Source organism: Zalophus californianus, chromosome 9, assembly GCF_009762305.2.
Source record: "Zalophus californianus isolate mZalCal1 chromosome 9, mZalCal1.pri.v2, whole genome shotgun sequence".
Classification (NCBI taxonomy): Eukaryota; Metazoa; Chordata; class Mammalia; order Carnivora; family Otariidae; genus Zalophus; species Zalophus californianus.
This window is the reverse complement of record NC_045603.1, coordinates 3006729-3032136: the sequence shown is the minus strand read 5'-3', so window position 1 is coordinate 3032136 and position 25408 is coordinate 3006729. Positions and strand designations below refer to the sequence as shown.

The 25408-nt window shown below is 54.0% G+C and overlaps 1 protein-coding gene across 1 annotated transcript in view; it reads left to right on the top strand.

The window, feature by feature from the left end:
• Positions 1-25408, top strand: part of TBC1D22A (TBC1 domain family member 22A) — a 355202-nt gene that overhangs the window by 311034 nt on the left and 18760 nt on the right. The window contains exon 12 of the mRNA XM_027595286.2: positions 5783-5878. Within this exon, the coding sequence (XP_027451087.1) occupies positions 5783-5878 (96 nt within the window). The remainder of the gene's footprint in view (positions 1-5782; positions 5879-25408) is intronic.

The following is a 25408-nucleotide window of genomic DNA, read 5'->3' as shown; positions in this document are numbered from 1 at the left end:
CAGAGTGTTATATTAGTTTCAGGTATACAATATGTTTCCACAATTCTGTACATTTCTCAATGCTCGGCATGATAAGTGTGCACTTCCTGAGGCCCTTTACTTCACCCACCCTCCCACCCACCACCCTTCTGGCAACCTCTAGTTCTCTATATTTGAAGTTTTGTTTTTTTCTCTTTTATTCTTTCTTTCTTTGTTTTGTTTTTAAATTCCACACAAGTGAAATGTCTTTCTCTGACTTACTTCACTTGGCTTATGCCCTCTAGGTCTATCCATGTTGTTGCACACGGCAAGATCTCATTCTTTTCCATCCTATATATACACCACATCTTTATCTGTTCACCTATCGATGGACTCTTGGGTTGCTTCCATATCTTGGTTATTGTAAATAATGCTGCAGTAAACATAAGGGTGCATGTATCTTTTTGAACTAGTTTCTGTTTTCTTCGTGTAGTGGATTACCAGATCGTATGGTAATTCTATTTTTACTTTTTGAGGAACCTCCGTACTGTTTTCCACAGTGGCTGCACCCATTTGCATTCCCCTCAACAGTGCACGAGGGTTCCTTTTTCTCCACATCTTTGTCAACACTTGCTATTCCCGTGTTTTTGATTTAGCCATTTTAACAGGTGTGAGGTGATATCTCATTGTGCTTTGGGTTTGCATTTCCCTGATGATGAGTGATGTTGAGCATCTTTTCATGTCTCTGTTAGCCATCTGGATGTCTTCTTTGGAGAAATGTCTATTCAGTTCCTCTGACCATTTTTTAATTGGATTATTTGTGTTTTGGTGTTGAGTTGTATAAGTTCTTTATATATTTTGGATATTAACCTCTTATCATATATGCCATTTGCAAATATCTTCTCCCATTCTGTGGGCTGCCTTTTTGTTTTGTTGATGGTTTCCTTTGCTGTGCAGAAGCTTTTTATTTTGGTAGTCTCAATAGTTTAATTTTGCTTTTGTTTCCCTTGCCAGAGGAGACATGTCCAGAAAAATGTTTTTATGGCAGATGTCAAAAAGATTACTGCCTATGTTTTTTTCAAGGAATTTTATGGTTTCAGGTCTCAAATTTAGGTCTTTAATCGACTTTAAGTTTATTTTTGTTCAAAACACTATTTTTGATAGTGTCAAATAATATAAGCTGCTTTGGGAAAATCTAACAAAAGATACAACAGACTATACCCTGAAAACTATAAAACATTGTTACGAATAATTAAAGAAGAGCTAAGTCAGTGGTGAGCCTATACCATGTTCATGAGTCAGGACACTCAATGTTGTTAAGATACAATTCCCCCAAATTGATCTATACATTCAGTGCAACTCCAATAAAATCCCAGCAAGCTTTTGGAAAAATTGACAAATTGGCTCTAAAATTTTTATGGAAGTGCAAAACACTTAGAATGGACAAATCAACTTTGATAAAGAAGAACAAAAATAGAGGACTAACACTACCTGATTATTAACTCAGCAGAGAAAGGATAGTCTTTTCTACAAATTATTGGAACAGTTAGATCCATGTGCTTAAAAGGGAACTTCAACCCCTACCCTATAATATATACAAAATGTATAACATTTTCTTATAACATTTTTTTATAACTCAAAATATATCACAGAACTAAATGTAAAGCTTAAAACTATTTTAGAAGAAAACCTCTATGCCCTTAGGTTAGGCAAAAATTTCTTAGAAATGACACCAAAAGCAGGATCCGTATAAGAGCAAAGTAATAGATTGAACTTCATCAAACTTTAAAATTCATGTTCTTCAAGAGTCACTCTCAAGAGGATAAAAGACAAGTTATAGACAGAAGTGTTTGTAAAGCACATAGCTGATCAAAGACTTGTATTTAGAGTACATAGAAAGTCACTCATATCTCAACAATAAGAAACATACAACTCGGAAAAAAACTGAACATATTCCACCAAGAATGTCAAATAAGTACATTCAAGATCTTCAAAATCATTAGTCATTAGAGAAATGTAAGTATATAAATTAACGCCATAATGAGATCCTACCACTTGCCTATGAGAGGGGCTAATATTAAAAATACTGACTGTTTCGTATATTGGCAATGGGGTGACAGAGCTGGGACTCCATCTGCTGCTGGTGGGAATGAATGTCAAGCGGTGCAGCCACTTTGCAGATAGTTTGGCAGGGTCTCCAAAGTTAAAATACTGCTACCGTGGGATCCAGTTATTCCCCTCCTTGGCATCTACTGAAGCAAAGTGAAGGCCTATAGCCATACAGAGACTTGTCCGCAGACATTGACAGCAGCTGAGTTTGTCGTGGCCCCACACTGGAAACCACTCAGTGTCTATCAACAGGTAAACAGCTCTGGTGAACAAGCTCTTGCAGGTGTTAATGACATATTACTGAGCAGTCACAGGCAATGGCCATGCAGTGACGTGGCTGAGTCTCACAGTAATAGTGCTGAGGCAAGGTAGCTGGACAAAAGCACATGCCACATGGTTTTCTCTGTACAGAAGTATAGGAAGTGTGAACTCGTGTAGTGACAAAAGTGGATCAGTCGTCATTGCCTGGAGACTGAGGGGTCAGGGGGAGAGCATATAGAAGGGCATAAGGAAACCTGCGGGTGATGGATAGGTTCATTCTCTTGATTGTGATGGTGGTTTCACAAGTGTAGACATATCAAAATCTATGCAATTATATACTTTCAATATGCAAATTTATTGTATGTCAGTTATATCTCAAAAAGAGCTGCTTAAAATAAGAGCCCAACAAAAGTTGATAAGTAGTTATGGTCATATCACACCCCTGCCCCCCCTCCCAGAAGACTTTAAGGCAAAAGCATTACTTGACATAGAGGAGATCATGTATAATAATATTATTCAGTACCCCAGGAAGATAAAATAATTTAAAACTTGTATGCATCTAATAACATAGTTTCCAAATATATAAAACAAAGATTGGCAGAACTGTAAAGAGAAATCAGATCCACTGTTGTAATAGAATTTTTAACACACTTCTGTTATTGATAGCTCACAAAGTGACAAAGTCAATAGGATTTATAAGAGATCTGAGCAAGACTATCGATTAAATTTACCCAGTAGACACATACAGGATATTGTATCCAAGGAATCCAGAATATATACTCTTTTAACACACACCTGGTGACAATAGCTGGCATTTACATACTATTTACTATGCTCCAGGCATTATCCTAAGTACTTTATGTTGTTTAATTTATTTAGTCTTCCTAATATTTCACAGATGAGGAAACTGAGGCACAGGGAGGCCAGATACTTTGTCTTGATCACATAGCTAATAAGTGGCAGAACCAGGGCTCAAACCAGGCACTCTGGCTCCGGGTGTGTTTTTGATCTGTAACTGTGCGGCCTTATGGGGCTTTTGTGGAAGCTAATTCTCTTCCACTCCAAAAACCAAATCCAAACAAATGAAAGAATGAGCATCATGCAAATCACATTCTCTTTTTAAAGATTTATTTATTTGAGAGAGAGAGAGCTAGTGAGTGAGCACACAGGGGCGGGGGGGGGGGGGGCGGGGAGGAGCAGAGGGAGGGAGAGAATGAATCTTAAGCCGACTCAGGCTCCATCCCACGACCCTGAGATCATGACCGGAGCCGAAACCAAGAGTCAGACGCTTAACCTGCTATGCCACCCAGGCGCCCCTAGATCTTCTCTGGTAACACAGTTGAGCGACCAATCAATAACCAAAGAAAGCTCAAGAGTTAAAACAAAACATTTATGTTCATAGACTTTAAAAAACATGCTAGTAAGTAAGCTATGTTCAAACAAGTAAATCGTAACATAAGGCAGAAAATTCTTGGAACCTAAGGAGAGTAAAGATACTGTTCAGCTGTGGAACACATCAGAAGTGGGTCTCTTAGAATAAAGGTCATTACCTCAAATGCCTGCTTGTGTCAGAAATGAAGAAGAACCAAATATTAACGAGCTAATCGTCATCCATTTTATGTTAGAGAAAGGACCCGGATGATTTAAACATAATTTGAAGCCACTCTGCATTTGTGTGTATTAGTATCCACAGCAAAAAAGGGCAAGTCAGGAGTGGGAAGGCCACGGTGAGGGGTAACAGCCGAGGTGGGGGAAGTATAAAAGATTGGCAGATGGAACACGGACCCAGAAGTTGGTTCTGGGAAAACACTGACAAAATTAAGACTTTGAGCACCACTGGGGACGATGATGAGGAGAGGCATATGTAAATGTGGTACTAAGAATTTCCAGTAGGATCCAGCTACACATGCAGCAGGGATTTCAAGAAACATGGGATATTATGAACAAATTTGAAAAATTAGATGACAAATTCTTAAAGAAAATTCTTCAAAAATTTTGAAGGAGTCTGAGGAGTTAGAACTTGAATCAGGAATCCACATCTTTCCACAAGGAAAACATCAGGCCTGGTCTGTTTTCTAGGGCGTGCCTAGCAAGCCTGCCAAGGGGAGATGTCCCAGTCCTGTATGGACTCTGAGCATGGAAACAGGTAGAAAAAGGCAGGCACAGTCTTCATGCTTAAACTGCACAGGGGCAGTTCAACAAAGGATAACGGGAGGCCAGTCTCAGCGTGGACATGGAAATCCTCTAAATGAAGCATTAGCGAATGGGACCTAGCTGTGATGAAAAAATATAATACGTTGTGGCCAGATTGAGTTTCTCCGGGAAGGCACGGTTAGCACGATGTTAAGGAAATGAGTATGCTGATGTCACTCATCACCTGAACAGATGAAAGGGAAACGATCTTACCACCTTCACTGATGGAGGGAGAGCATCTGATGAAGTAAGAACTCCAGTGAGTCAGGGCGAGTGTTCTAACCTGCTCTGTGTTGTTATCCACCCGAAAGACTTAGGGCAAAGCCGACTTCGTTATCTGGGCTCGCCAAGCGTGCAGAGCAGCAGTCCCTGAGGACTGAGGTGAGGGCGTGTAGGGTGGGGATGCGCTTGCACCCTCAGCAGCTCCGGGCGGCGCGGTGAAGTGGGACTCCGGGCTCCAGCGACTCTCCTTCCCTCCTCCCTAGCACTGTGCCATCAGCCCACCTGCCTGCCAGGGACCTCAGTGCGGCCACATCCCCTGCTCTGCCTTCTTTTAGGATTTACTTGTTTGAACCATAGCTTACTTCTTAGCATGCTTTTTTAAAAATCTAGAAACGTGTGGTTCATTTTGATTTTGTTTTGTGTTTTGAGCTTTCTTTGGTTATTGATTTGTAACTCAGTTGTGTTGTAAGAGAATGGGAAAAACTGAGTTTTGAGAACCCTGGTTTCAGAAGTTGGGGGTACATGCTGAACTAAGGCCAGGCACGGGAGGAGGGAGCGCCCCTGAAGAGGGGGCGAGCTGAACCCATAGTGGGAAGGGAGCATTGGCCTGGTGAGGAGCCCGTGGGCTAGGAGCAGGTGTGCGCAGCCTCGCCCTACCTCACTGATTCCAGCTGGCTTCGTTTCCCTGGGGGCACCATCAGGGGAGCGAGGACCGCAGTTCAGCCCCTGCCAGTGACCCGGCCCCTGTGGGCAGGTGTCCTCCCCGGTTCGTGGCACAGAAGGCCTTCTCATGGTCTGCCTTCTGTTATTGCTGGCAGTCATCCGTGCAGGAGAGGTGGATGAACGAGCTGCTCACCTCCTCTTCATCAGAAGCCTGTATTGATGCGAAGGAGATGAGAAAAAGTAAAAGTGAGCAAGTCATGCACGCTTTGCGCTGTCTGAGAGCGCCTGGGGGGTCTGCCTGGTGGGGGGTAAGCTGGCCGCCGGGTGGCACGTGGTTGCGTGGGCGCACTCACGTCCCGTGTTCTCTCTTTTGCAGTCTGAACCTGACGGCTTCTCTCACTTCCACCTGTATGTCTGCGCTGCTTTTCTGGTGAGATGGAGGAAGGAAATTTTAGAAGAGCGGGATTTCCAGGTAAGTAAATGCCTTCTCTAAAGGCCCTGCACTTGATTTTCTCCTGGGGGAGGTTCATGACACTGTCGTTCCCAGGGCTGTCTGTGCCGGAGCTGCGAGCCCGACCTCCTGCTCTTGGCGAGCTCGGCCGACCCAGGAAAGTGGACTGGCCGCGCTCCCCTGGAGCCAGAAATTCAGCCCTTTCCTGGACTCCCGGGGGCGCTTCCTGAGCCTGTGTGTGTCCTCCACGGCATGGCCCCAAGGGGTGGCTCAGGGCTGCGATGCGTTAGGGGAGGTGCTGGTCTGTGAGCAGACGGGCTGGCCGCTTGGCAGCTGTGTGACTCGGACATGTTGCTTGGCCTCTCTGGGCAGTTTCCTCAGAGCCACATTGGCATCAGCTCTGTGCTCGCCTAGGGGCTCCATGGGTGCTGAGTCCCCAGCCCGTCCCCACCCCCAAGTGTGCCTCCATGTGGTGGCCTGAGTACCATGGCAGTGTTGACCCCTCCACAGGGTGCTGTCCACTGGGACCCCAGATGCCCGAGTCCTTCTGCCTGGTGACCCGGGAAGGTGGGGCCCCTCAGGTACACAGAAGAGGACACCATCGGTGGGGGCCGGGGACCGGGCTCTGCCCCACCTGGCTGGGGACACTCTGGCCACTTCACCTCCTCGAGCCCCTTGGCTTTTAGGTCAGGGACAAACTAGGAGGCCCTATGTCTGGGGTCACGGTGTGGTGGCTCTGGGCAGTCTGTTTGGCCCTGTGGCACCCTGGCTCCTTGTGGGAGGTTTGGGAGAACAGTGCTGGCTGAGCTGGACCCTGGCCCATGGAGAGCCTGGGTGTTCCTCTGAGGGAGATGGGCACAGCTTCCCCGGGGCACAGTGGCCCGCCGTGGTGTGACCCTGGTCGGCACACACCCCTGTGCTTGGGCTGACTCCCCGCGCGCCTCCTGGAGAACAGATGATACCAGGGGACTGTGGCTCTCTAGGCTGACCACGTGTGGGATTCTCATTGCCTCCCTCCTGGGGCTCTGCCTGCTGGGGGGAGGTGAGACAGAACTCGGGGCGACAGGAGTTCATGACCATGGGGTGCTGTGCATGAGAATGTGCTAAGGTGGGAGGCTTGTCACCACCCCAGAAATCACTCTTGAGCCCTGACCCTGGACAGCCCTGAGCCATGTGTGCCTGAGAAACGTCCCTCGCCCACTGGCCCTTGAGTTCTGGTTGGGGAGAGAGACTCGTAACAGACGAGCAACCTTACACAAGGGGCTTTGCCACTCTGTCCCCCGTTTCCCCCCTGCTCCCCAAATAGGGACAGTGCCACCGGGATCCCCTTTCCACAGGGTGGCTCACGTCATGGGGCGCATGCTTGTACCTTATGTTCGTTAGTGTGAAGTGCCAGGAAGGGGCTGACGTGGGGCTGTGACCCTGCTGGGCTGGAGGACGGCAGGTGGGAGCAGAGCCCTGCTCGCGAGGGACCTGAGCGAGGTCGGGGAAGGTGCCGGCCAGGAGGTCGGTGCTGGGCTGGTCCCGGCCCCTCCTCAGCCCGGGCCCGTTGGGGCCTCCCATCTCACTCCTCACACAAGAGCCCCCGTGAGGGGGCGGCTTGGGGCTCTGCCATGTGGCAGGTGACCCTGGGTGGCGGCGTTCCTGGGGGCTTGGAAGATGTGTTGCCAAGTCCCATGGTTCATTCGCCCGCCATGTCTTACCACCGTTTCTAGGAGCCCCGTGTGTTGCTGTTTGGCTGCAGACCTTGCCCGGTGCTGGCGAGAGGGTTTGCCTGGCAGCCGGAGGCGGCTTGCCGGCCTCTCAGAGTCCTGCGCACGAGCTTGAGGGTCACGAGGCCAGGACACCAGCAGAGCCCGTGCAGGGCGTGGGGGGCAGGGGAGGACCCAGGGCTTCAGCGTCACGGGCGTTGACCGAGTGCGTGGTACAAACACGGCAGTGAGTTGTGGAGGACTGAACTAGATGGGAGAGGAAATAGGAAAAGAGAAATTAAATAAAGAACCTTTGGAGTCCTGGTGAGCATGGGGGAATCGTGTTTGTAATTGTGACATTTTTGGACAATGAGTGCACCCAGGGAGGATGATGGCCTGAGTGACTGGGACCAAGAACCCAAGCCTCCAGCAGGAGGATGTTCCTGGGAAGAGGCTCTAAAAGTCCCCGTTCTCACTCTGTGCAGACTTGTGATGTGCCTCTTGGGAAATAGTGTTGCTTTAAGTCCTTTCCATAGGAACAGAATCCTTACCCGGGGAGAAAGGCTTCCCAGGAGCAAGAAGACTCCCCTGGTGTCCACCAGGCCCCCTGCTGCAGGTACCGGGGCAGAGGTGTTGGGCTCTGTCCCCGGGTTCAGTTCCCCCAAACTTGGGCAGGCAGTGCACCTTGGCTTCGGAGGCTCACCTAGGCCGGTGGTCTGGTTGTGTGTGGTTCCGTGAACATCCCCGAGGGCCTGCTGGGTCCTCTGGATGGAGGGAGGCACCTTCTGGAGTGGGCGTTCGCTCCTGCCCTGAGCCTTAGCGCCCAGAAGCTTTGTACTTTAACTTGATGATTGGTTGTCCCGGCCAGAGCTTGCTCCACCCTTCCTGCAGATGACTCAGTTTCCCAGCCCTCCTGCGGGCGCCAGAGCACACCCCTTCCATGCACTGCCTGCTCCCATCTCCGCTGACTGCCGAGGTCTGAGCCTCTGTGCCGACAGCCCAGGTTCTGCCCTCCCTTTGCCTTGTTCTAATGAGCTTTTGTAGGGTCTTTGGGTGGAAGGACCTCCCTTGTGCACAAAGTCTTATGTCCCCTGGGGGTGCATCCAGCAGGCTCTGCCTCTTTCTGGGCCTCTGTGGGGGTTGTTTCCCCGGCAAGAGAGCTCACGGCAAGAGAGGGTGAGGGACTTGCTGTGCTGTGAGCAGCTGAGGTCCCCTCCGCCCCCCTTCAGGCACATGTGGCTGAATAAGCCATCCAGGGGCTGGCTCCAGTGTGTCCGGTGGCATGCAAACCTGGTGTGGCTCCCACTGCCGGGGCTCCAGCCCTGTTCCAGAACTGCAGGCTTGTCTGCGAGGCATTGTGCTCCCTCTGAGCATGCTCCATTCCAATGGGAGATGTGGTCAAGCTTCGGGTGTTGGCTTTACTGGGATCTCTGGCTGGGTTGTAAAGTTCAAGCATTACAAAATAGCTGCAAGTGAGCCACTCTAGAAAATCCTATCACTTTATCCCCTGAAGTCTAAGCTGCTTCGTTTGGCATCCCATGGTCGTGGGGGTCCGAGTGCAGCCCCGTGTGGCCCTGTGCCGCCCCCGCCCTGCTGGTCCTCCTTCACAGCCAGCCTTCCCTGCCTCCACGGCCCGGTGTGCCCCCCACCCAGGCTCTTCCTGTCCTGCCTCCTGGGACTGTGGCCCAGAGGCAGCATGGACACAGAGGTACTCTGTGAGACTGAGAAATTCTCCCCACGGAGGAATCGGCATCTTTGTTTTGATTTTGAGGAGAGTGAGTCCCTTAGACACACAGAGAAGGTGGTGGCATGCAGTTTTTCAGAGGAAGGAGAGAGTAAATGATTGATTGTGAACAGAGTGTGGAATTTGCAGCGGAAGCATGGGCCTTCCGTGGGGTCCTCAGGAGCGTAGAGGTCAGGAAATACTTCCAGTACGTGAATCTACTGCCTCATCTCTGTTGGTGGCTGGAGAGCCTCGTTAGTGGAAACGGGGCCTGTGAGCACAGGGCAGGACTGGGTGGGGTGGCTGTCATCTGAACCCCATTCATGCACAGAGACGAGCTCCATGTGAGCGGGTGCCTGGCTCTGTGCCCCACGTCATGGGGAGAGCTCCCGGCTGCTTTGTAGGTGGCATGAGAAGGCCCTCGGGGAGCTGGCCTGCTGTGCTTGGCCCAGGCGCCTGGCCCTTTGGCTCCTGTGGATGGCGGGTGGCCACTCCGTGGGACCAGGCGGGACCAGGTGAGGGCAGCACCTGTCAACAGGGCCTCTGTCTGCTCTGATGTTCCTGGTGGTCCAGCACAGCCCTCGGAGCCCTCTCTCTGGTCCAGGCCCTGTGCCATCTGTCCCCAGACTCTGTCTCCCCCCCATGTGTGCGGGCTGGCTGGGGGTGACAGACGAGTAGAGGGGCTGCTTGCAGCTCAGTGCAGGGCCTGGGACGGGGCCGTGGGGCCAGAGCAGGAGCCTGTAGCAGAGGCATAGAGCAGGGCAGGGCACCCAGGAGAGGGGCCCGTGCTGGACAAGCTGCTCTGCAACTGGGAGTAAGTCAGTGAGGCTGATGCTGAGCGTGCAGAGGGGCCAGGGGTGGGGGCTGGGGCGGGGCGGCAGTCAGGAGACAGCCCGAGAAGGACAGAGCCAGGGAGGCCTCCGGGCCTTTCCTAACTCCTAACACGGTGTCCCAAGGGCCAGGGACATGGGGAAGAGAGAGCTGGGACGCAGCAGCAGGATGGCCTTGGGGCAGGAGCCCCGAGGGAGAGGTGGGAGGGGGCAGCTCAGGGGACGGCAGCCAGGACCGGGGGGGGGGGGGGGGGGGGGGCTTCACGACATGCAGGGGAAGGGGCGGCCGCGGGCAGGTGGCGCAGGCGGGAAGCAAACAAGGCTGGCAGGACTCCCGTCAGGTCGTGAGGAGGAAATGTTCAACGGAACAGACGGGCTGATGTCAGAGGTGGTCCTAGCGGCGCCTCTGCGCCTAATAGTGGGCAGAAGCTTCTGGGAGCTTGGACATAGTGCTTCCTCACCGAGGTCTCGATTTGTGTGCTCTTCTGTCTGTATGTTAGACTTGAATTTAGCACTTTATAAAACCGACTCAAGTGAAGCAAGCGTAGGAGGAGACGCGGTGGATCTGATCAGGATGAAGGTGAGGTTATTGTGAATCTAGATGCAGAAACCAGGGCTGGCCTGAGAGCTTTGGGCAGCTTTAGCTGTACAGACCGCCACTGCATCTTCCAAGTTTCTGTGGAACGTTTACAAAATAAATCATCTGACCTAAGCCATAAATGTTGTCAGTCTGAAAAGCTGGAATAATATGGGCTATATTCCCTGAGCATGAGCCTTTACAGTGAGATACTAACAAAGTTAAAACTGAGTAATCAGGCATGTAGATATTAAGGAGCCTGCTCAAGAAGAAAGTGATCCTGTAGATACAGGATGGTTTTTAAGAACACAGGGGATGTGGGGCGCCTGGGTGGCTCAGGCGGCTGGGCGTTCGACTCTTGGTTTCGGCTCAGGTTGTGATCTCAGGGTCGTGAGATTGAGCCACACATCAGGCTCTGCTCTCAGCATGGAGTCTGCTGGAGATTCTCTCTCCCTCTCCCTCTGCCCCTCCCCCTGCTTGTCCTCGCTCGCTCTTTCAAATAATAAATAATATATTAAATCAATATATAAATCTAATAAATAAATTAAAAAAAAAGAACACATGGGAGGTGACCTGTGTTGGGCTTGAACACAGATTCTCAGCCAACATTTTTATTATGTAAAAACATTAAAAAAATACTAACGCTTTAACTCAAGAAGTTAGATGTGGAAAAATAAAGTCAACATATGATAAAGGTGGTAAAGGAATTAGTGAACATAAATGGAGGGGTCAGGAAATGGAGTTCCTGAGTAGAATTAACAACTTCTCACTTAGAAGGCATTTACAAATATCAGTAAAGCAGGCTGGCCTGCCTGTGGACCCAGAAATGCGGGCGGAAACATCTGTCCTCCTGCATTTTGGGGAGGGAGAACGCAGAGATTTAGGGAGAATATAAAATGCCAGAATTGCCACAAGATAAAGAAAAAAAACAACCCTCAGATGGATCCATAATTTTGGGGTAGGTTCCAACATTTTCAAAAGTCTTACCTTTAAATATGGTTCTGAGATCAGAAACTGTCTTTCCAGTGAGTTCCCTCAAACTTTCTAAGAACCTGTCGCCGTGTGACCTGGGACTTAGAGAAATGGGGAACTTGCCTGTGTTTCTCAGAGCTGCACGCCCAGGCACTTCCTTCACATCGGCCTGTCTCACTCTGAATTATCACTGGCCTGCGTCTGTTCTCGTGTGACTGTGTGCGGAGCTGACTGTGTGAGATGCCGTGCCGTCAGGGCCAGTCTCGGCCCTGCTCACCAGGCTCCCTTGGCCCTGGCCCAGTGCCTGACCCAGGAAGGCACAAACGTAAACATGGGTTGAGTAAAGGAATTTTTTATTTATTAATATGAAAGACAGCACCTATAAAAGTGAAATTAGAATCTAGTTTCACTTGTAGTAGAAATTACCAATATCCTTGATAAAGTACCAGCAGATTTAGCCCATTAATATATTAAATAAAAATGTTCCATAAAAAATTTCTTTCCCAGGAATTCTGAACTGGTTTACTCTTGACAAATCTCTTTGTGTCGGGACCCCACTCATGCAGGGCTTCCTTAGAAGGGCTCACGAGCCTCAGCATATGGTCCTACTCATGACTAAGATTTGTCACCACCACACGGCAGAGATGTGCTGCTGGGCCCGTGGGGGGAAGGTGCCCAGGAGGAGGGTAGGGGAGCCGGGTGCAGGTTCTTCGTGCCCTCCCCATGGGGGCCACGGAGAGCAGTGCCTTGTCTCAGCCCAGGGAAGCCCGGTAGATACCCAGAGCCCAAGGTTTTTACTGGGGGCGGGTCACCAAGATTGCAGATCCCAGAAGGAAAGCTGGTGTTCACCATGAATGCTGTACCAGCAGTGTCTGTGGGCTGGCACGGAGCCCCAGCTTTACCACGGAGGGGTCCTCTCAAGAGCATGTTCTAGATGCCAGCCAAGGGTCAACCCTGCGGCCGGGCCCCTTGAGAACCAGGTCTGCCGTGCTAACTCTTCCTGCTCACCGCTGAGGGAAGGTCCTAGTGCTCAGCTGAGGCGTTAAGTCACATGATCTCTTAAGAACTATAGGAGCATTTTCTGCATTTAATAGCGAAAAAGCAACTCTACCCTTTCTAACATAGAAATAAAAGAATCCTTATTTCAACATGCTGAAGACTATCTGTAGTCAGCAGCCAGCAATGTGTAGGGGGTACTCTGGGAACAGTCCCTCTGCACCCGCAGCATGCACCTGCCTCTGCGGTACGAGAGAGGCATGTTCGGCAAAGCCTCCCTGCTCCTGCCCGTGCAGTGCACGCGTACATACACACATGCCAGGGCCATTAAAAATAGGTTTTCTAGATGCGTGGACTCTCGGGGAGTGCGCTCGCACCATGCTTGTGTTTGCTGTGAAGGCCCCTGCTGCCTCCTGCTGGAGGAGGCTCAGAGCCTGGCACGGAGTGGAAGAGAAGGTGTCTGAGCAGGTGGGGGTGACTCAGAAACCCTTGCCTAAGTGCGGACCCCTAAACCCAAGCCCGTGAACCAGGATAGACAGACCTGGGTGTGTGGCTCCTGCTGGTCTGAGACCGGCTCTCAGTGGAGCAGGAATGAGAGAAAAGTGCCCCAGCTCTGGAGTCGGCCTTTTTGTGGCGGAAGCACCTCACACTAAGCTGTTCGTTTACAACGGCCAGAGTCCCGGGCATCTAACCCGAGAAAATGCCAGCTGTCTCTAGGGGGACGTGTAAACACAACCTCGCAACTGTAAACGTCCGTCCGTCTGAAACACCATCCACAAAGTTAAATGGCAGGTGGAACAAGGAAGAACTCACAAACGGGGTCCGATGTGGTCCACGTTTGTAATATGCACACAGCTCACGCGAACCACTGCCGGAGAGCGATCAGCAGTCAGTCTACAGAGGGATTTACACAGCTGCCTGGTAAGAGCGCGTGTACCTCCCAGTCGTTCGTGAAGAACTGAAAAGTGAAACGGAAGCCACCTGCGAAATTAGCGACGCTCTTTAGAGTGCACTTCTTTAACACCGATGGAGCCGGCGTGAGCAGGCATGGTCCTTCCTTCCTGCAGGGGTGAGAGCTGTTAGCAGTTTACGTCCGCAGCCTCACCCGGACCCAGTAGTTCCCCTTGTTCAAATTTTGTGAAAACAAACCGTCTACACCCTGAGCATCTGGTGTTAGGAGGACAGTCCTCTAGGTTATAGTACTTGCTGGTTAGGATATTCCACAACTGCCCCAAATCCTGTCTTCAAAGACTAGTTCCTGATGTGGGAAAGTGCTCCCAGCATGTTGCTGTGCAAGGGAAAAGCACAGTCTGAAATTATACACACCCATATGTGTCTATGTGTGTAGGTGTGTGTTTCATATGCACACGTGTACATATGCATGGGCGTGTGCAATGCTCCACATGCATCTACAGATGCACACATGGTCTGCACGTGCAGGATACACACAAATACCTGGCCACATATGAACACGCATGTAAAATGCATGTATGCATGTAGAATATACATCTGCGTGCTATGTGTGTAAGAACATGTCTGTATTCGTGCACACGCATGAGATACATATGTAGATTTACATGCATATATAGATATAAAGGTGACCCTGAGTTTGCTTGTGTCGTCTGCACAGAGAAAAGACTTAACAGAAACAGATCACAGTGTTAGCATCATTTAGTTTTGGTCAGTGGAATTATGCATAATTTAATTTTCTTCTTTGAACTTTTGAAACCTTTTCCACATCCTCTCACTGTGTGGTCAACATGGCTTTTCCCCTTGGGTTCATTCCCAGGTGAAGGAGGTGAGACCGCTCAGTGAGGGGTCCAGCCAGTGCTCTGTGACGCTGGCCTCCGCCATTCAGGCCCTTCTTGGTGCCACAGCTGGTGTCCCTCTATAGTGGGATCCCCTGTGCTCCCATGTGTCCCTCAGCTCACGCACACATGCAGACACATACGCACACCCATGTGGTCCTCAGAGGCGGTGCCCGTAGGCACCCGTGTGCAGTGGGATGGGAATGGATGCTTCCCGAAAGGAGGACTAAGGGGAGAAGGTGAAAGGTCAAAGGGTGGCATGAAGAGGAGGAGCATGGACTCTGGCCAAGCCCCTCCCCCCAACGGTGGCTCAGGCTGCACACAGGCTCTTGAGACCATCCCTTCCCTTTGGCCAAGCTGCCACAATGGGGACTTCTTGACCGCCCTGTGCAGCCAGCCTGCAGGTCACTCTCAGAGTCTTGTTTCAATCATTGGATGGAGCTTCTTTGTGCCCTGTCATCGGTCCCCTTCTGCGGGGGCGAGTTGGATGAAGTCGTCTCTCGTAACCATGCAGGATCCATGCACAGACTGGGCCGGATTCCAATACGTGACCTTGGAGCCCCTCCACGGGCACAGCCCTGCACTCGGCAGGCCTCCTGACTTGCACCCCTGCAGATCTCAGAGACCTGTGGTCAGGAAACAGCTTTGTGGGGCGTCTCCGACTTACAGACAGAAGTGCAACAGCACCCAAAGCCCGGGCCTCACGGAGACTGCGGGGCTCGGCGTGCAGGAGCGGGCTGAGGCCGCCTCACCGTGGGGGCCCATGTGCGTCCCTGTGCCACAGCCTCACGGGCGGCCTCAAAGCAAGCGCTCCGCAGCTCGAGCCTTTTTCTGCTCGGACTCCCGGCCTCTGAAGCTCAGCGTGGAATTCCGAGTGGAAGCGGTGGAGAGAAGCTGTGCTCACTCACCTGGGAGGGGCTTTGTCATCTCCAGTGCGCTCGCCCTCAGAAGGCTGTGCATGGATGACCGGGAGGTCGCAGCCCCTCCTGGGGGATGGCGAGTGTCCCCATAGAATCCTGCCAGCCCGGGCCTCTGGGAGGATGGGGCAGCACCTCTGCTCTGCTTTGGGCCACGCTGCTCTTTGCCCTGAAGCCAGAGGGGGTCAAAATCCGTGCAGACTTTCTGGCTGGTTTTCCTCCCCACGCGGGGCGGCATGGTGCAGACGGAAGGCCGCTTGTGGTCTGCTGCTCCGCACTTCACGTGGCGTTCCCGCGTGCTCTTGGACAAGTCCTCGCCGTGCCAGGCCCTGGTGTATGCACACGGCTGACAGCTGATGAGTTCGAGGTCCCAGAAATGGCCCCCTGGGCAGGGTGTCACGTCTTTGTCAAAGCAGACTAATTTTGCGGTGCCGAGCACCCGTCGGTGGGTTAATGGTTCTGTACAGTTTGAATTTCACCCTGTGTTCACTTGAAGCAGCAAATGTCACGAAATGCCAAAGTAAAGATCAGTTGTCTCTTTCTTTATCATCTTAAGACATTTTAAAGACAAAATCAGGTCAATTGAGAACTAATCTTTAAGTGGATTATTGTGCCGTCCCGTGCTCCTGTGGGTTGCCGTGGTGTTTAAGTGTGGGGTTTGTGTGGCCGCGTACCACGTACAGTGTGGGGTTTATGCTGTTGTGTGGGGTTTGCAGAGCTTTGTGTGGTGGAGGGCTTACGTGGCCACGTATAGTGGTGTGTGTGTGGCTGTGTGTGGTTGTGTGTAGTGTAGGGTTAGCGTGTCTGTGTCTGGTGCAGGGTTTGCATGGCTGTGTGTGCTCTGGAGCCATGCCCAGGCTGGGGGCCCCCCAAGGATTCCACCCAGCAATCCAGAAGGGGGTGCGGAACAATGAAGGGACAGTTTGGGAGCATCTGGCCTCAGTTTCCTCATTGGCAAGGGGAAATGGGGGCACCCCACTGAGCTCATGGGGTTGCTGGAGGGGTGCATGAGGTCATGGACAGAGGAGGGGCTCGGAGCTACTTTGCACGCGCACGTGCTCTCAGAATCTCTTACAAACCAGGGAAGAATGGATCCTGTTCTTCTGATCTCTGAACAACAGGCCCGTTCCTCGCTGCACGTGGAGAAGTTTGCTTAAATGATCATGAAGAAAACTCCTTTGCCTCTTGGGGAATTTGTTTGGATTTCTCTCCGCAGGAAGACCCCTTGTGCTTTCATTGTTGCAGAGGTGGCCCTATTTGTGTGGCATTGGCTTCCCTGCGTGGGCAAGCCGCACCCTCCCCACCACGAGGGTGGGTGGCACCGCCAGTGTCCTCCACGGGGACAAGTCCTGTGCAGCATCCTCGCGGGATGTGCCTGGTGGGCGTTCTCTCTGGGACAGGTGGTCCTCCCCGGCCCTTCTACCCTGAGCTGTGCGGGCTAGACTCAGGTCCCTGAGTGAAGGGGCTCAGGCCTCTCCTTGCCCACCCACCTGCCCATCCTGCTGCCCCGGCATCCACTCCACGGCTCCCCAGTGCCCCTTCCAGAAGGAGCCCCTGTGGGGGTGGCAGCCAGCTTTGGCAAGACTCAGTGGCGGGGGAGGGAAGAGGAGCGGGGGCCCTGTCCCGTGCCGTCGTGCCCACCCCCATCCCGTCCCCTCCTGCTGTCGCTGGGTCCTGCCCGCCCTGACCCAGCCCGTGATGCTCCTCCTGTGAGTGTTTCCTGTTCGCCACGATGGGAATTCACCAGGCATTTTTTGAGGGAAATGGGAGTCTGCACAAGACTGGAGAAAATCGATTTTGTCCTCCAACTGTCCTTAGACTTATCTATACTTTTATTAAATCGTCTCTCTCTGCGATGGGTTTCGCTCTCCTCGTGGGATTGGGCCGCTGGCACCTGAGCCTGCGAGACCCCGGTGACCACGGAGCAGCACGCGGGCCGCTCCCAGCCCCCGACCCTGGCTCCTGGAGAGAGCGCGCAAGCCCCAGCCAGTGTGCTCCTCAGTTCCCTGCGTTCAGGGAGCTCAGATGGCAGTACGTGCGACAGGCAAACTATGTGACTCTCGGTCCGTGTGGAAACGTGCATCCCTGACCCGCCAGCCCGAGAGCAGAGCCAGGGACGTGTCCACACCTCTCCTCTGGACGTCCCGGTTTAAGGGACATTCTGTGTTCTTTCTCTTTCCTGAAGTTATGCTCTGATGAATACTGTGGCCTCTTAGGAGGTGGTGCTTAGACTCTATGTTGGGGTCCTGTCGATGAGGGGTCTCTGCACGCTTCCTGAGAGCCACACGTCCTGTGGTGGTTTAGTAGGAGCCTAATGTACCCCAAGGTAAGCCAGTGTTGGCTTATTACATGACCCTCGCTGCCGTCGGTTGAGGCCCTAAGAGCCTGAGGTTATGGCTCCTTGGGTCCAGCAGTTCCCTTCATGATGTGGAATCTCAAATTCATGGAAATGAGCTCGGCAGAGAGGCCTCTGGAACTGAGAGGAGGGGGTGCGGTGGGACTGTTCCCAAATAGTCTTTCCCTAGACACATACCTTTTGTGGTGGTTTTTATGATATTAAAGGTATTCGTGTATGTGATTTTTACTTTTATTTTTATTTTATTGTAAGCGGACTCCATGCCCAGCATAGAGCCCAGCGCAGGGCTCCATCTCACAACCCCGAGATCAGCACCTGAGCTGAGATCAGCAGTCGGACGCTTAACCGACGGAGCTACCCAGGCGCCCCCATGTGTGTGATTTTTAAAGACAAGAAGTTCGAAAAGCCTTTTTACCAAGCGTGCCCCTCTCCCCACCTCCTCCCAGATCAAGAGGTGGCCAATTTCAGCCTTTTAAGTTGTTTTGTTTGTTGTGTTTAATTCTGCCGATCTAAGTAGCTGTTTCTTGATTTTTTTAACTTCAGTTACTTTCTGCAGCAGAAAGACCTGCCTTCTTACCCTCCACTGGCCACCCATCCTCCTTGGGGACCCTCCTCCCAGAGGCCTTGCCTGGACACTGGCACACACACACACACGCACGCACGCACACACACGACCCTGTGGGACACCCCCACTCCCGAGGGGGGGGCCCAGCCACACTCACCAGGGTGGGGCTGCTCCTCGGGGCCTTGCAGATGTCACTCATGCGGAGTCACCTAGTTCTGCCCTGCTCGCATTCTGTCAGCCTTGCCGTTCGCAGTGGTCCTGGTTCCCGCGAACCTCACTGACTCCTCCCGGCAGCTTCCGAGAAGTGCTGTCTTCCGGGAGGTCGATGGCGGGTGTTCTGCACATAGTCGCCCCGGGGACCGGGGTCCCTGCACTTCGGGAGAGCCCCCTTCCCTCGGAGCCTGGCGCTCCTGGTGCTGCTTTGTTTCCTCCTTTGGCAGAGCTGGGCCTCTGGGCCTCCCGATGGGGGCCGCGGGGAGGGAGGCTCGAGAGGAGCGTGTCTGTGCACACTCAGCCAGGGCGCGGAGCAGTGGTCGGCCTCTGCGGCCGCCGCCTCCTCTCCGTGTGCCCCGTGCTGCCACCTGACGGCAGCAGTGTCCGTGGACTCCAGCTCTTTACCTGGCACCTTTCTGCCAGCCCCGCCCCCCACCGGAGCTGCTCTTTGTTCCCAGGTTGGGCGTCGGGGGACGTGTTTGTCATCGTCCTGCCGAAGCAGCAGTGGGCCCGTGTGCTCTGGAAGGCTCCAGCTTTTCTCCTCTGAAAGCTTTCATACGTTACGAAGGCCTGCCAGATTTCTCTCTGGGAGGCTGATCGGAAGGTGGGCTTCGGTTTGGCCCCTCATCCTCGATCTTCAGTGTTCAATCTGTTCTGTTTCCATCTGTTCCATCATGGCAGAGAATCCAAACACACAGGAACCTTTGAAAGCCCAGGTGCCTGGCCCTCAGCCCCAGCAGTCCTGGTCCAGGGGGCTTGCAGGGGCCCCCAGTGATATGGAGCCTCTGCCCCATGGGGAGCCACTGGGCGGGTGTCTCCTCGGCTCCTTCTGGCTCCAATATCCTGACCCCACTTACCTGCACGTGTTGAAGATCTCACTGTGCCCTCGTACATCCCGCAGGGGAGCATCCCGACGGGCACCGCCGTGGGGCCTCCTGCGCTGGAGGAGGTCAGGGCTTGGCCCTGCCATCACAGCACCTGCTGGAGCCCAGTTGGTGAGACTGAATCCCCCCCACCCCCAACCAGTCAGGCCTCGAGGCCCCACTGCCCTGCTGAGCTGGAGTGTCGCGTCGTGTCCCGGGGTCCCTGCGGCAGCCACAGCTCTGGCACCAGGAGGCTGTCAGGGTATGCCTCTGCTATGGGGCCTCCACGACCTGGCCAGGACGAGTGCGCCCTTCTGGCCTGTGTCTCCTGCTTCACCCCCACCCGAGTGGCCTTCTTTCCTCTGCACCTGGCTGAGCACCTCATCCCCGTGACTGGGGCCTCGGGCCTCCTTGGGAGGCCTGCCCGGGCTGCTGGTTGTCATTGCCCCTGGTGGCTCTTATGCAGCATGCTGGGAGAGGTGTCACTCCCCTCCTTGACGGCCTTGTCGGGGGTCTGGGCTGTCACCACCCAGCCATGCTGGATGTGTCAGGGATGCAGGAGAATATGCAGCATTCGTGGAAATGCCACGTTACCTAAGTGACACATGTCAAGATAAGCAAGTGGTCGTGTTTCAGTTTGAACCAAGCCCTTGACCTCCCCGGCATGGACACTGAGTTCACCTGGAGACCTGGCCTCTTTCAGGGTCCATTTTGTTTGTGAGCTTGGGGCCCGGCGGCCACTGCGGCCTCAGGAAGCTGTGTGTACTCTTTGGGACTAGAGAAAATTGGGCTCTGGAAAGTGACAATAGCAAATGTTTAGGTGCTGTCTGTAGCAAGTGGCGTCCTGTCCACTTCACTAACCGCGCAGCCTTGCGGTCCCCCAGATCCGCTGGTACTTGAGCACTGACTGTGGGTTCGAACCCTTCCCTGCACAGCAGACAGGTGCGCACAGGACATCTTGGAAACCACAGCCGGGTTTCACCAGAGCCCGTGGCAGCTAAATAATCTCAAAGCAAAATCACAAAAATCCTTCCATGTTTTCATTTAAAAACTGTGTTTGATGTGGATGATGGCTGCTTGTGAGCAGCGGAGCCTCTGCAGGTCCTTGGGACACGTCCGTGGGGAAGTCCCTGGGGAAGTGGCTGGCCCTGCGGGCTGCTCCCAGGACACTCCGTCTCTTCCTCCAGGCCGTGCTGTGCAGGCTGCTCCGGGCCCGCCTGGAACCCCCTCCTGCTGTGGGCAGGAGACACGAGGATGGCGAACCTCCGTGCCCACACTCGCGCCACCGCGGTGCTCTCGCTGAGCGGGCAGCAGCTCAGGCCGGCCGCACGGGACACACCCTCCGTGCCCCGTCATAATCCCCTGGGTCGTCAAGCCGACCTGGGACATGGGCCGTGCTCCCCCCTCCCTCTTTGACAAAGGAGGGACCTCCCGTCTAGGGGAGGGTGGCATCTCAGCCCCAGGTCTCAACCCCCCTCCTCTGGGCCTGGATCGCGTGCCTGTGCCCGCCCGAGCCTCCGTCAGAATAGCCACCTGCAGGTGGGGCGGAGGACAGCCAGGGTCGCGGGTTTGCCAGGGACTCTCTCCCTCTGCTCATTTCTGCCTGTGAATTAGTTTTGCCATTAAGGAAAAAATTACACCCACCATTCAAATCATTAATTGAAAGGCCCTTATTATCTCATTAATGGTGTTTGATATCTGAGGCAGATAAACTTGGAGAAGCTCGTCTGTTCAGTCCCTGAAGAAATGTAATTACATCTTGGGCCTTATTGAAACGTCTCGCTCTCAGCTGTCACGCCTGCCTGCCGCGGCCACGCGCCCACGGACCCCCGTTGGATCTGGTGCAGAAATACCGTTACGCGGGCGGGCGCGGGGGTGTGAGGCCCTGAGTAGTCACTCAGCTTCTCCCAGTGTGACTGGCGCTGGCGAGTTGCTCAGGTAGAGTCAGTGAGCAGGAATCCTGCGGGAATCCTGTGGGTGGCCCGCACACCTCGGGCCTCGTGGTGGGACCTGCTGTTGTCCAGACAGAGCGACAACGGTAGCGCACAACCCCCCTCCCACCAGAGCCCTCCACCCGGACTCCCCCCTTCCCTGCCCCTGCAGGGAGCCCCAGGGGCCTGGTGTCGCCACAGGTCACCTGTCAGAGCCGCCTGTGTCTCTGCAGTGTCCAGCAGGAGGTACACACACTTGGCCGCAGTGTCCTGGCTGAGGCCTCACCCCACGTGCCAGCACAGAAGGTCTGTAAAGGGACACAGAGTGAGATGAGTGGACAAGCGGGAGGAGAGGGCGGGCTGCCTCACCACCCACGTCCAATTCAGAAAGCCCTTGGACTGCGTGGGAGGTTCACCCTCTTACCCTAATTGCTTTGAGGACTTCAGGGCGAGCAGAATAGGATTTCTCAGTTCAGTTTTGGGGTGTTTGTTTTTTGCAGTAATGCACGTGGAGGACGTTGCGTTGACCTTTAATTCCTCACACAAAGAGGAACTATTTACTCCCAGCTTGTTTCGTGTGTCTGAATCTCAGCTGGGCTGGTGGGGGTGGCGGTGTCCAGCCAGACCTGGAGCGCTGTGGATGCCCAGTGTGGATGCCCGGTGTGGATGCCCGGTGTGGATGCCCGGTGTGATTGCCTGGTGTGGATGCCCGGTGTGGATGCCCAGTGTGATTGCCCGGTGTGGATGCCCGGTGTGGTTGCCCGGTGTGGATGCCCGGTGTGGTTGCCCGGTGTGGATGCCCGGTGTGGATGCCCGGTGTGATTGCCCGGTGTGGATGCCCGGTGTGATTGCCCGGTGTGGTTGCCCGGTGTGGATGCCCGGTGTGATTGCCCGGTGTGGTTGCCCGGTGTGGTTGCCCGGTGTGGATGCCCGGTGTGGATGCCCGGTGTGGATGCCCGGTGTGATTGCCCGGTGTGGATGCCCGGTGTGGTTGCCCGGTGTGGTTGCCCGGTGTGGATGCCCGGTGTGGTTGCCCGGTGTGGATGCCCGGTGTGGATGCCCGGTGTGATTGCCCGGTGTGGTTGCCCGGTGTGGATGCCCGGTGTGGATGCCCGGTGTGGATGCCCGGTGTGGTTGCCCGGTGTGGATGCCCGGTGTGGATGCCCGGTGTGGTTGCCCGGTGTGGATGCCCGGTGTGGTTGCCCGGTGTGGATGCCCGGTGTGGGTGCCCGGTGTGGTTGCCCGGTGTGGATGCCCGGTGTGGATGCCCGGTGTGGACGGGCTGCTGCTGAGCCTCTGTGGCTGTGGTCACTGTGCCGGCCCTCACGGCCCCAGGTGGGACACTTGCCGGCCCTTATCAGGGGCGGAGGGCCCCCACTGTGCCCCCATCTTTCCTTCTGTACTGGGGCAGCCATTCCTGGGGCTCCATCTGACCATGGGGGGGCTGGGGTGCCTCTGCCACAAGCCCCACGCTCTGTGCCCTCAGCGAACCTCATAGCCGAGACCAGATTGCTTCCTGTCTGGGGCTCAGTGTGTCCACCAGTCGGAGGGTGCCAGCCCCCTCTCAGGGTGCATGCAGAGGAGGGGGTGCTCTGCGGAGTGCAGTCATCAGCGTCATGGTCACCTAATGGGATTCCTAATCCCTTGTACTTCAGGGGCTCTGGGTCCCCAGGGACACGGTAGTGAAGGGACTGGGTAGGTGGAGCCTGTCCGGGGTCACTCCCAGCCCCTCACTTGCTGAGAAAGAATGGCCGGAGTTAAGCTTGTGAAAGTGGCTGTGAACGTATGTGGCCCCGCCCACTGCTGGGCCCCTTGTGTGTTCTGACTAAGCCTCAGGCTCCTGACCCTGGACGCGCTCCCCTTGGGGATGGGTCAGGCAGCGGACGCAGTTAACCTGCAGCTGGGCACCGTGTGTCTGCCTGGCACACTGTTTTTCTGGGGGGCCTTTGTCTTTCCCCCCTTGACCTGGTTGGTACGTCCTTGGAGTGCCTCCCTGGGGGCTTTTCAGGGTTGTAGGGGACAGCTCTGTCCCTCCGGCTGCCTTGTTTGACAGAAGCCTGGGACACACACAGGGCTGGCTCAGTCTGCCTGTCCCAGCTGGTGGCCCTGCCTGGATTTGGGCCCTTTGACTTAGCGAAGGCTGCCTAGGCCCTGGGTGCACGTGGCTCAGGGCTTGTGGGCTGCCCTGCGGGGGTCCGGCTCCTGCGTTTCCTGCCAGTGGGGTCGCTGCCCTCTTGCCCTCTGCAGGCGGCATCAAGACCCGTGCTCCCACAGTGTTCCCGTGGGAGGCTTCGCAGAGAGGGAAACTGCCTTTCTCGGGGCTCTCAGGCTGGCGAGCCTGCCCCGTGGCTGCAGGACTCTGTCGCCTGCTCTCTGGTCAGCTTCCCGGCACAAGGGGCCGGCGCTCGCCGCGGTGCGCCCACGCTGGGGCTGCCTCCGCCAGGGTGCACATTTGTATTCAGGTGTTGCCATGGGAGAAGCCGCACTCTCAGTGCCGTGTTTTATGTCTCCAAATAATCCCATTGTAATAAACTTAATTCCTGCCCGAACATGCGTACCAGCCTGTGCACCTGTCACAAAGTCAAATAATGTGACATCTCCTATTACATTATCACTCTTGATTAGAATCTCACTCCTAAATACCAGCCTGTGATTCTGTCTGCACTCCCTGCCACATTAATATCTTTTTATAATCATTATCAGATGACACCTCTGTCACTCTGGAGATGGGTAGCTGGGAGCAGCAATGACACCCCAAATGAAGTCCAGCAATTTTTAACACGGGCTCTCCTCCTTGGGAGCAGCGGACATAATTCTGAGCAGAAACCAAGCTGTATGTATTTAGAAATCAATTGAAAAAATCAAATTGCTCAGGCTCCAAGTGGTGTGTGCTGAATTGTCTCTTCTTTCCTAGGCTCTGCTTCCCAGGTGGCTCCACTTATTTTAAGATGGATCTCCTCCATCACGGGAAGTGCTACCGAGCAGGGTCATTTCAGGAAGTGGGCAGTTTCCCTGGGAGCTGCCCTTGCTTGGCAGCGAGCCAGGCCTGGGGGAGGGTGCTCCTGCCTGGCTTTCCCTCCACCTGCAGCCCCAGCAGCCCGTTGGTGGTGGCTCAGCCCTGGGGAGAGCTGCTTGGGGGTCTCTGTGGCTGCTCTGGCCCAAGCCCGGTGATGCGCCACTTGCCATGTGGTTCTCTGTGCTGGGGCGCCTCATCAGTGCAGTGAAAACTCGACCTCCCTGGACAATTGCTGGCCCGTGGGCAGCCTGAACAGGTGCTGATCTGCAGGGGCTTGGGGTTCAGACTCCAGCACTTTGGGTTAGGGCCAGCTCTGTCACTCCGCAGCTCAGGCCTTGATCAAATTGCCTTGTTCTCACTGCTATAGTCTCCAGAGTGAGGGGCTCATTGTAGGTGTCTTAGGAGCTGTCCACCTGCTTTGGCTGGCTTCTGTGGAGCTCATGCGCTCTTTGCAGGCATACTTTTAATCCTTGAAACAGCCCTACCAGAGGGCTGTTGTCCCCAGATCTGGAGTTCCAAGAGATTGCCCTGGCGAGGGTCACACAGCTAATCCTGACCCCAGGGCAGTCGCTCCATACCCGGGCCCTCCTGGCCTCCCCAATGAGAAGTGGGCCCCAGGATTCTGCAAGAAGAAATGGAACCAGAGGAGATTTTACCAAATGTCTGCTCCAAGGGGCTTGATGTTTCTTTTGTTGCTTGTGTCTAGTGGGGGTTTCTTTGAAAAGTTGGGTTGTTTGTGATACTTTCTGAAGGAGGGAGGGAGGGAGGAAATGGTTAGGCTAATGCCTTGAAGACGACAGTTTTAGTGCCAGTTTCCAGTGATTCCTGTGTAGAACCCAACTGGGTAGTGCTCTGAATGGCACTACAGCTTCTGTTCTGCAGTGGTTCCTGACGCGTAGTGTGTTCATTTTTATGCATCAGTTTTATAAGTAATGGTGCTAATTGAACATAAGCAACATAAGCTTCCTGTGCACCAGGCCCTCTGCTAGGCCCTGGGAATGCATACCTGAATCCGCCATAGCTATGGCCGATTGGCTGCTCGACAGAGAGCTAGCTTCCAGGTTCTGGAAGGGGAAAGAATAGAGCCGTGGAG